We start from the raw sequence: 11,291 nt of genomic DNA, 5'->3' as shown, positions 1-11,291 counted from the left end.
CTGGGCTCATGAGCGCCACCTGCCATGAGGCAAGAGAACTTCCTGCCTCACCTTGAGTCTGTTCTCTGCCGTTTCTTATCGCTCCTCTGCACACAAAACACGACACACACACAGTTGGAGACAAAAAAACATTGTACATTATAGACATAAGCTAGATTATGGAAAATCAGTCCATATATTAAATGTTTCTTAGGCATTTTATTGCTGGCGTACAGACAGGACGAATATGCTGTCATATAATGGCAGCCAGTGCAGTTAGTGAGAGGTTGCGTAATCCCAGGTGAGGCTCAGCTCGCTGCTGCCTCACCGGCTTCGTTTCTGAGCATTTGAATGGGAAAATGCGAAAATCCAGCGATTTTGAAGAAAAACTAATCAGAATTGGTTAAGCCAAGTACAAAATTGGTACTTTATAGTACAAAACACAGGGTGAAAATAGCAACATAAATGATTTTATTATTATATATTATTTTTCCAAGATGACAGGTAAGGCTCTGCCTCACCTGCCTCCCCTGACCGCACGTCACTGCTCTTTAGGTAGTGTTAAGAAAATGGAAAATCGTAACCAATGAATCATAATTTTTACTGACACAGGAGCATAAAATCAGCCAAGAAAATCCTTCATACTTTACTTATTTTATTCACTTTCTGAAAGGAGACGCTTTTACCATTACATTCGAGAAAAGTTTCTAAAAAAGTCTGTGTAGCGTCTGAGGAAAAGGAGTAGGTTAGCTGATTATATGGACTGAAGACACTCCCTGAAATCACACCATGTCTTTGTGACCTGATAAGTTTCTGTTTCTGAGGAATGGGCCTTAGTAACTAACACAGGGGTCCCCAAACTGCGGCCCGTGGGCCGGATCCGGCCCGCCTCCACATTTGGTCCGGCCCCCTGAACAATACCAGAGCGCATTCAGATTTTTTTTCATTTACCGTATTTTCCGGACTTCTGTTATTTAGAAGGAATATTTAAACGTTACCATAGCGACCAGAGTCAGAGCATTTGGGCAGTGGTCGAGAGGAGAGGAGTAGAGCTTGTGAGTCTTAAGTCTGGTTTAGACGGTGTTGAGAAAAGTCGAGGTCATCCTACTTCCCCATGCTGGAGATTTTAGTTTAATAGTGGCAATAAATACAGTTATCTTTGAAATTAATTACACAGGTGACATCGAGAGCCAAAAGTAGAATCAAACTGTAATAAAATTAATTTGATTGTGTGTGTTGTTATTGAGTCCTGCAAACTTTGCTTTAACTCTTCAATTTTCTATCTGATCATAACAAATCATAGTCAGAGAGAGAGAGCTTCATGAAACAGGAAAGGCAGCTTTCCTGAAGAAAGAGGAAGTGAGCTTCCAGCTTGCAAAAGTATAAGAATAGTTCAAACTAATTCTTGTGTTAAAGGATTAAAGGATTAAAGGTTTAAAGAATAAAATTTAAACATTTTGAGTAGTTTGATAAGACCTAAAGTAAAATACTTATAATAATATTGGGTTATTTATAAGAATACTTGCACTTAAACTTACACTTGTGGAAATACTTGCAAGTAAAACAAGTAATTGTAATTTTGGTATTAAATAATCAGAATAAGAGTATTATTGGTTTCCTTTCAGAACATCATCTGCAAAAACTCACATTAAGATTATAATGAGAGTAACTAACTGAGTAGCTGAGTAACTAACCGAGAATGGGTTTAGGTATTATGGTTATTATAATATTATACATGAATCTTGAATCAAAGAGAGAACATAAAAGGTTTTAAATCTGATTTTGACATTTGAACTTGAGATGGAGAAAAAGCTGTAACTAAAGAGCACTGATGTTGTGTTGAAGGTAGATGGTAGGTGAAAGGTTAGGGAAAAGCAGAATAGATGACAAGAGCCTGAGAGGAAGGAGTAATCTTGTAAATTTGATTTCTCTTGATTGAAAAACTGATTTATTGTAAGAGTAGTGTTAATTAAAAGTAAAGGTAGCTAAATATAGGAAGTCTTAATCATATATCCCAATTTATGTGACATGTGATCGAATTTCATCTGACATGCATTTCATGTATTCTGATTTGGGGGAAACATGTTATGGGTCTACCGGATGATGTAATGATAGCAATGTCTGTGTGCAGTGGAATGATTGTTGGTAATCAAATATAGAATTTTGGATATTGAAAGTATAAATCAGATTAGATTATTAGGTTAAAATAAAAGGCTTTTTGGGAGACATGCTGACTGTTGAGAAGCAGAGTCAAGACGTTAAAAAGAGGAAGTGTTAAACAGATGTTTGCAGGGGAACGGGTGAGGACAGGAGAAGTGAAAGTGGAAAAGTCAGGGGTTTGCCAACGGCTAAGAGGCCCCATGGAAACCACCGATGTGGACGGTTGAGTTGTCACGTGTACAATCCACATACACACGCATGTAGACAAAAGATATATCAACTCTAAGAAGGGGAAGCAAAGTGTTCTTTGTCCCTGGTGTCGGAGTAGAGCTAACATGATGCAGAAGGATCAACAGCAGAGCACAACGCCCTGGAATCCAAGGACCGGCTAAAGGTTCCGCACCCCAGCATGGTACAAGATCCGTGTACCCACAGTTCCAGGATTCCTGATTCGACCGCTGCCCTGCTCTCTGCCCCAAAGACCCCAAATCTGCTGCAATGGACTTATGGACTTGGTGAATGGACAAAGTTCACCGATTGACTGGGATCTAAGAGTCTAAGGGATATAAAAGACTGGATCTACTTTGTTCCATTTTAAGGGGATTACTGTCTCAACAAAGACTGGATCCTGACCAAGAACAAAGAAATTTCTTTTGCAAAGGGATATTACATCTGTTGGGTATGAGTCCTACTGCCTCCCTAAGCCTCTTAGAAAATCTAGCGATAGGATAGGAAAGGGATAGGTCATGGGGTATTAATCAGACTTAAAAATTGATTATAATCAGTGAATTGTTTGAAATAAGTTGCTGTCACTTAACCCTGCTAAAGCTACTAATAAATATATATATAAAATTTTGTTGACATTGAAATTAATTCTGAGTCCGGAATTTACTAAAGGATCTTCTGATTATTGTAAAGTCTATGCACATGGTTCTAGGAAAATGGTGGCTCCATAAGTTTCTTCGGCGATGAGTTAATAATCACCCTGGGGTTCAAGCCGAGCCACTAAAATTGATCTAATCTGTAACAAGTGTTCGTTATCATAAGGGAGTGAGCTGCCGTTAACAAGAGTGATTGTTAGAATTAATTAATCAAAAACTACTGGATTAATTGTTCTAATAATTGAAAAGGGTGATAACTTTTGGATTGAAGGCAGTTAGAGGTTAGGCGAGTCCTCCCGCCACCAGCTTAAACAGAATGTTTTCTAGACTGTCCGTGGAGTAAAAATCCTAGCTTCTAGAAACTTTCTGGACCCGTTAGATGGAGAGCTGGTCAATAGTGGGTCGATGAGAAGAGATGTTTAGGTGGGGCTGGCTGTTGTACAACAAACAGATTTAAAAAAGATTTAAGAATGCCGGCTGATTCTCCAAACCTCTGTGACCAGAGCTGATAAAAGTACAACAGGTTCCATCAGTTCATGTGCCCAAGGCAGGAGCAACACGAACCGATTCCAGTCACGAAACTTCCCGATTCCAGAGGATAATTCAGTAAAACCCCCAACATTTAGAATAAACAAACACAGATGACAATGTAGAAGCAATAGTGATAGTTTGTGGAGTCGTTTTAAGAGATAAAAGATGTAACAAAAAGACAAGGCGGTGGATGAAAGACGACAGGAGCAGCCGCTCTATTTGCTGTACTATGATTTGGAGGTGAATATGTTTTTTCATAGTTAACATTTTGAACTGAATAAACATAATAATAACCTTTAGATTTAATAATAAACATTTTCACAAATCATCTCCAATATCCACCAGACTCTCAGTTGTGCTATTTTTCAGCTGTTTGGAATTCTAAATGTGATATTCAATTAACCTGTTATGACTCAAATTTTGGGTGTTTGCCCCCCTCTGCTGCTGCATCATTGTGGAAAACCTGGAGCCGCAGAGATATTTGCAGCTTACATGTGTATGTTTACTGGTTTAAAAAAAAAAAAAAACTTTGGGGTTGTGGCTTATAGTCCAGTGCGGCTCATAGTTAGGAAAATACAGACTATAATCCTTCCTGGATTTTTTTCTGTGAAGAACCTAGAGAGGGTTATTTGGTTATTATTTATTTAATTAATAATGTTATTTCCTGACTTGTTCTGTGAAGAACCCAGAGAATGTTATTTGATTGTGCTTTCTGGAAAACAATATATTTTTACATTTAGGCACTCCTACAATCGTCACACTTTTTCTGTTAAAAACTGACTCCGGCCCCCGACCAGAGAAGGGAAAAGTTATGTGGCCTTCACAGGGAAAAGTTTGGGGACACCTAACAGAATCAAAAAATGAAAATCTTTACAATGGGCCTTTTGTCTAACAACATGCAACTCTTTCTCAACCTTTGTAAAGTGACTCAACAGTATCTAGAAAAATCCTGCAGTCTGCGGCGTTGATCATCCATCTAATCACGCCTCGTTATTATAGGTTATGGATGCGATTATTTTTATTTTTATGTATTTTTGTATGTATTAATAGATTAGATTAGTGTAAATTAGTTTACATATTTTCTCATTGGCAACAATACATTCTGAATATAAAACCAACATTTCACTACTATAACCAACATAAAATGTAATAATTCCTAAATAATAGGAATAATTACAACTTGCACTTAATTTAAAAATTACAACGAGAAATTTGGGATTAAATGGGTTACTGTCTGAATGTCTTCTCTCATTTACTTCAATAAATAAAGTTAATAAAGTTAATTTCCTCTTTTTTTCTGTATTCTTCCCTAGATTGCCAATAACGTAACGTTTATAAGGAGGAACTATGTAAACAGGAGAGGAGATCCACTATGGACCCGGAGGAGTTAGAACCTTTGCAGATGAAACAAGAAGAAGAAGAACCAGAAGATCAGCAGATAAAAGTGGAAGAGGAAGATGTTTACTCCAGTCAGGGTGAAGAACAGGTTGAGTTAAAACAGGAGACTGATACCTGCATGGTGGTTCCTGTTGATGAACAAACAAACCAAACTGAATCAGAACCAAACAGGAACCAAGTCATCTTCCAGGAAGCTGCTGAAGCTGAGAACCAAAATCAGGAAAGAAGAAAACCTTTCTCATGTGAGACCTGTGGAAAATGTTTCACTGCCATATCTAGTCTCAATCGTCATATTAGAACTCACACTGGTGAAAAGCCATTTTCATGTGTGAACTGTGGAAAAAGTTTTAGACTTAAACAGGATTTAACTCAGCACATGATGATTCACACTGGTGAAAAACCGTTTTCATGTGTGAACTGTGGAAAAAGTTTTACTCTTAAACAGCTTTTAACTAGGCACATGATGATTCACACTGGTGAAAAGCCGTTTTCATGTGTGACTTGTGGAAAAAGTTTTAGTCAAAAACATGGTTTAACTCAGCACATGATGACTCACACTGGTGAAAAGCCGTTTTCATGTATGACTTCTGGAAAAAGTTTTAGTCTTCAACAGCTTTTAACTCGGCACATGATGATTCACACTGGTGAAAAGCCGTTTTCATGTGGGAACTGTGGAAAAAGTTTTAGACTTAAACATGTTTTAACTCAGCACATGATGATTCACACTGGTGAAAAACCGTTTTCATGTGGGAACTGTGGAAAAAGTTTTACTCGAAAAGTTTATTTAACTCAGCACATGACGATTCACACTGGTGAAAAGCCATTTTCATGTGTGAACTGTGGAAAAAGTTTTAGTCGTAAACAGGATTTAACTCGGCACATGATGACTCACACTGATGAAAAGCCGTTTTCATGTGGGAACTGTGGAAAAATGTTTAGTCACAAACATGTTTTAACTAGGCACATGATGATTCACACTGGTGAAAAGCCGTTTTCATGTGTGACATGTGGAAAAAGTTTTAATCTAAAACGGCATTTAAGTCAGCACAAGACGATTCACACTGGTGAAAAGCCGTTTTCATGTGTGACATGTGGAAAACGTTTTAATCAAAAACGGCATTTAAGTCAGCACATGATGATTCACACTGGTGAAAAACCGTTTTCATGTGTGAACTGTGGAAAAAGTTTTAGTCAAAAATATGGTTTAAGTCAGCACATGATGATTCACACTGGTGAAAAGCCGTTTTCATGTGTGACATGTGGAAAACGTTTTAATCAAAAACGGCATTTAAGTCAGCACATGATGATTCACACTGGTGAAAAACCGTTTTCATGTGTGATCTGTGGAAAAAGTTTTAGTCAAAAACATGGTTTAAGTCAGCACATGATGATTCACACGGATGAAAAGCCGTTTTCATGTGTGACCTGTGGAAAACGTTTTAGACTTAAACAGGATTTAACTCAGCACATAATGATTCACACTGGTGAAAAGCCGTTTTCATGTGTGACTTGTGGAAAAAGTTTTCATCTAAAATGGCATTTAAGTCATCACATGAGGATTCACACTGGTGAAAAGCCGTTTTCATGTGTGAACTGTGGAAAAAGTTTTAGTGAAAAACGGAATTTAACTCAGCACATGATGATTCACACTGGTGAAAAGCCATTTTTATGTTTGACCTGTGGAAAAAGCTTTAGTCAAGAACATGTTTTAACTAGGCACATGATGATTCACACTGGTGCAAAGCCGTTTTCCTGTGTGAACTGTGGAAAAAGTTTTTGTCAAAAACAGTATTTAAGTCAGCACATGATGATTCACACTGGTGAAAAGCTGTTTTCATGTGTGACCTGTGGAAAAAGTTTTAAGCAAAAACGGCATTTAACTCAGCACATTATGATTCACACGGATAAAAAGCTGTTTTCATGTGTGACCTGTGGAAAAAGTTTTAGTGAAAAACGGAATTTAACTCGGCACATGATGATTCACACAGGTGAAAAGCTGTAGAACTATTTTCCATATACTGTATTTTCTGGACTATAAGCCGCTACTTTTTTCCGAAGCTTTGAACCATGCGGTTTATAGTCTGGTGCGGATTTTATGTGGATTTTTCTTCAACCACCAGAGGGATCTTTAGCAGGAAGGGAATCATAGGAATTCAAGTTGGAAATAAAAGAAGAAAGCGCCCAGTAAAACGGAATTAGGTTATAATAGGTAATTGAAATTTGAGAATGTTGTTTATCAGTTAAATAGCATTGAGGGGAAAATGTTATTTTCCCCTCAATGCTATTTAACTGACATTGAGGGGAAAATGTTATTTTCCCCTCAATGTTGTTTTTAAATAATACTGGGATCATGAGAATTTGAGCAGGGTTTCCCCCAGTGTATTATAGGTCTGGCGGCCCGCCATGCTTTACTACCGCCACCGCCAGGCTAAGCTTTTCTTCCATCTATCCATCCATTTTCTTTACACCCTTGTCCCTTAGTGGGGTCGGGAGGGTTGCTGGTGCCCATCTCCAGCTAACATTCCGGGCGAGAGGCGTGGTCACACTGGACAGGTCGCCAGTCCGTCGCAGGGCAACACACAGGACACACAACCATGCACACACACTCGCACCTAGGGGCAATTTGGAGATGCCAATTAACCTGTCAGTAGGTCTGTCGTGATAAACCATAAATCAGTGGTTCTTAACCTGGGTTCGATCAAACCCCAGGGGTTCGATGAGTCGGTCTCAGGGGTTCGGCGGAGCCTCTGCCGCGGAGGTAAAGACACACTTGTGTAAAGTCGTGATGACGCGCCCCGCTTTGCCATCACTTGCTGCAGAGGATCACGTTACATTGCTTAGCCAATCAGAGCTGCGGAGGAGCACTGAATGAAGGAGTTCCACTGTTTTTACCAAATTCTATAGTCTAAATCTGCTCCTTAGTCGCATCTTTTTGGGGTTGCTACTGCCTCTAGTGGCGTGGGGGTGGTAACACAGCTAAAATAATTACGTTACTAAATCAGAATACCGCAAAGTATGTTGTGTGTTGGGGGGAGGGGGGGTGTAGTGGAGGAGGAGGAATAAGAAGGGTTCGGTGAATGCGCATATGAAACTGGGGGGTTCGGTACCTCAAAAAAGCTTAAGAACCACTGCCATAAATCAATTAATCAATTACACAAAATAATGGCTACAAGTCCAGTAAACTAATTTTAAAACCAGGGATTAATCAATGCTTTACTAGAATCTACCTGTGATGCATGTGGCTAGAGTCAGCGTAAAGTCCTGACTGAATGAAAATCCTTATAACCTATTTATGTCACGTTAACGAAGAACAGCTGAAAACTTACTGTGTTTACCAACTGCGGTAGCAATTTGGCTCCAACTCCTCCCTTTGTCATTTCTATATTCTTTGCCCCCCCCCCCCGCCCCCCCCACCCACCCACCCCCCACCTGGCTTCATTTTTATGCTTGTTTCTATATTTATCATCAAAAAGAATTTCCCAGAGAACATAAAAGTCATGGGAATAGAAATTATTTTCACAGGCGTCTACGAAAAATGCAATGAACATTCAAGTTAAAATCGGTAGGCCTAACAGCAGCAACATCAGTGAAAAAAATATTCTTATTTTGTGCCATTTTCTAGTTGTTAAATATTCCACAAAATGACCAGATATAAGATGTTCAACATGCCAGTTTAAACTTTGAACTATTTGCAAAACGACTGAGCTCTGCAACATTCAAACATGGATAGAACTGTAACTACATTAATCATAGCTCTTCTTCTCTTCAGGTTATGGTAGTGCAGCTCTGTGCTGCCTTCAGGGGAATGGGACATCAGAATATCATCCATAAAACTTCACCCACATGGCATTTATTGTGCAAACCAGAGCTTTCAGTGGAAAAACAAAAGTTCCAGGTCCTTTTAATGCCACTGTCCACTTTTAAAGTTCATCTTAAAACCCATCTATTTTACTTGGCTTTCAACTCCAGCGGGATCTAGTTTTAAATTGTAAGTTTTTGTTTTTAAACTGAGAGTTTTTATTTTTTTTATTGTTGTGTTTTAATGTACAGCACTTTGTATCAGCTGTGGTTGTTTTAAAGTGCTTTATAAATAAATTTGGTATCACTTCCACCTATTCTTTGTCAATAAAGAGCTCGCTACTGTTAGTCAACTTTAAAGCAAGTCTTCTTATAACTTTTGTGCCACTGACACAACACCACCGTCGAACTAAAAATACAATAAACACAAATGAGACGGTGTCACGAATACAATGACATAAAAAATGATAATTACATATAAACATACCTCGCTGGCTTACCGTTTCTTGTGAGGTAGAAATGAGAGCGAAAACAAAAAAAGAATTCTTAAACTTAAATTAATTGGAACCACTTGCTAATATCATCCTACATCATTTTACATCATGTGCTTCTTTCCTTTTTCTGGTGCCCCAGCGAACATTCTGGAATGCACTTCCTACTTAGATTTTCAAAATAAAAGTCACAATACCAAAAAATTTGCCTAATACAAAATAAAACTTACAAACTAAAACTATGGCAGTAAAAGTTGGTATGGTATAGTAAATATGAGACAGAAACATGGATTATATCTTCATATTGACCTGTCTATTGATTTATAGATTAATAGCTTTACTGGCAGTCCAAAAACATGACTGTCAGGTTAATTGGCCTCTCCAAATTGCCCCTAGGTGTGAGTGTGTGTGCATGGTTGTTTGTTCTGTGTGTCTCTGTGTTGCCCTGCGACAGACTGGCGACCTGTCCAGGGTGTACCCCGCCTCTCGCCCGGTACGCCAGCTGGAGATGGGCACCAGCACCCCTCCCGACCCCACTAAAAGGACAAGGGTGTTAAGAAAATGGATGGATGGATGGATGGATGGATGGATGGATGGATGGATGGATGGATGGATGGATGGATGGATGGATGGATGGATGGATGGATGGATGGATGGATGGATGGATAGTTTTACTGGACAGAAATTACAAGAACAAATCTGGTTCTTAATCAAATCCTAATGAGTCAAATTGAAAGTGTCATGGAGTCATCAGCCTCATGACATTAACACTGACATGAAAAATAATATTGAATAAATAAATCAAATCTAATTAAAAACATAAATAAGAGATCAGTTCTTTACTGTTATGGTCTGTAAGATATATTTATTCTCCCTGCAATTTGTTCATAAGATCAAACACCAGGTGTCACCATTATCTAAATAAGGTGGAAGCAGAGACTCTCCTGAACTCCTGCTGTTTTATGGCTTTCACAGATCAGTGTGAAAAGCTGGAACTTCTACTGATTGCTTTCCCAGACCGAGAAAGGGCAGATCAAAGATCATGGCAAACAATCTGCTTTAACTACAGGTAAAATAAAGGTCAATAGGCATGAATAAGTTATTAATTTTAAAACTATAATTAGGCTATTTCAATCAAAACATGTTACGTTTTAAAATTAGCTTATTTTAAATTTATTTTCTTAACAATATGAAAGCAGTAAACATTGAGCAATGCTTTTCTGCTTTGCAAAATTACACACTACATAGTTGCATTTTGAAGACACCAATGTTAAACAAAATGGTCAAAACTAGATATAATTTCTCTGACAAATTGCATTTTAAAAATCTAACATTTTGAAACAACTCCCTACTGCATGGTAACATTTATTTACAAATGAAATGATAATGATCACGTAATCATTAGAGTCAGAAAAACTAATAATCTAATTTCTACAGCCATGTTAATAAGTGTGCCATTGGGTGGTGCGGTGACATTGTTTTAGACTCACTATTTTGGGTTCAGACACCAACCAGTCTTCAGGCTTGTATGGGCTTTAACACTGGCAGCAAGTCGTTTCTGTAAAGTACTTTTAATTATCGGAGGGTGTCACACAAAGTATCTTCATCTGACTTGAGAAGTTTATCAGGAAGGTCCGGAAGCGCTCCAGTTATTGCATCCCTTATGTTCTCTAGCACCTGCGATTCAGCCATATTTGTTAAGGCACACAAAGAAAGTTTGATCTCTGCGCCAATAAGATCAAGGCATTCAGTCGGACAAGATGCTGTGCTTCAGGGGAACAATCTGGTATCCGTTTTTGACACAAGATGACAATGGCCACAAGTCAATCAGTTCACTGATGAGCCTGCACTCTGATCTTTCAGTGTCATATTTTACTGAGTACCTGTCGTAGTAAGAAATAAATTCTGCATTGTTAACTCTCATGAGAAAATGAAGAGCTGAATCATTCTTACCAAAAATTAGCAGAAGTTCCCCAAATTCCACTGACTCGTCACACTTTGTGACAACAAACTGGCCCTTCCTGTATGTAAGGCCATTGTTCTGAACATTAAC

At 38.4% G+C, this 11,291-nt stretch overlaps 1 protein-coding gene across 2 annotated transcripts; it reads left to right on the top strand.

Annotated features, from left to right (window-relative positions):
- The first annotated feature begins 2,442 nt into the window (after positions 1-2,442).
- Positions 2,443-7,230, top strand: LOC145553663 (uncharacterized). 2 transcript variants are annotated; one of them, XM_081612469.1, is made up of 2 exons: positions 2,443-2,818; positions 4,865-7,230. In XM_081612469.1, exon 2 carries the CDS (start codon positions 4,924-4,926, stop codon positions 6,949-6,951), a length of 2,028 nt encoding a protein of 675 aa, XP_081468595.1. In that variant the 5' UTR covers positions 2,443-2,818; positions 4,865-4,923; the 3' UTR covers positions 6,952-7,230. The 2 variants fall into 2 exon arrangements, with proteins under 2 accessions (XP_081468595.1, XP_081468596.1); XM_081612470.1 differs by having other exon boundaries at positions 2,443-3,791.
- The last annotated feature ends 4,061 nt before the right edge of the window (positions 7,231-11,291 follow it).

Source organism: Poecilia reticulata, chromosome 11 (genome assembly GCF_904066995.2).
Source record: "Poecilia reticulata chromosome 11, P_reticulata-male-v2, whole genome shotgun sequence".
In the NCBI taxonomy this organism is placed as follows: Eukaryota; Metazoa; Chordata; class Actinopteri; order Cyprinodontiformes; family Poeciliidae; genus Poecilia; species Poecilia reticulata.
The sequence above is the reverse complement of the archived record's forward strand: the minus strand, read 5'-3'. Positions and strand labels throughout refer to the sequence as shown.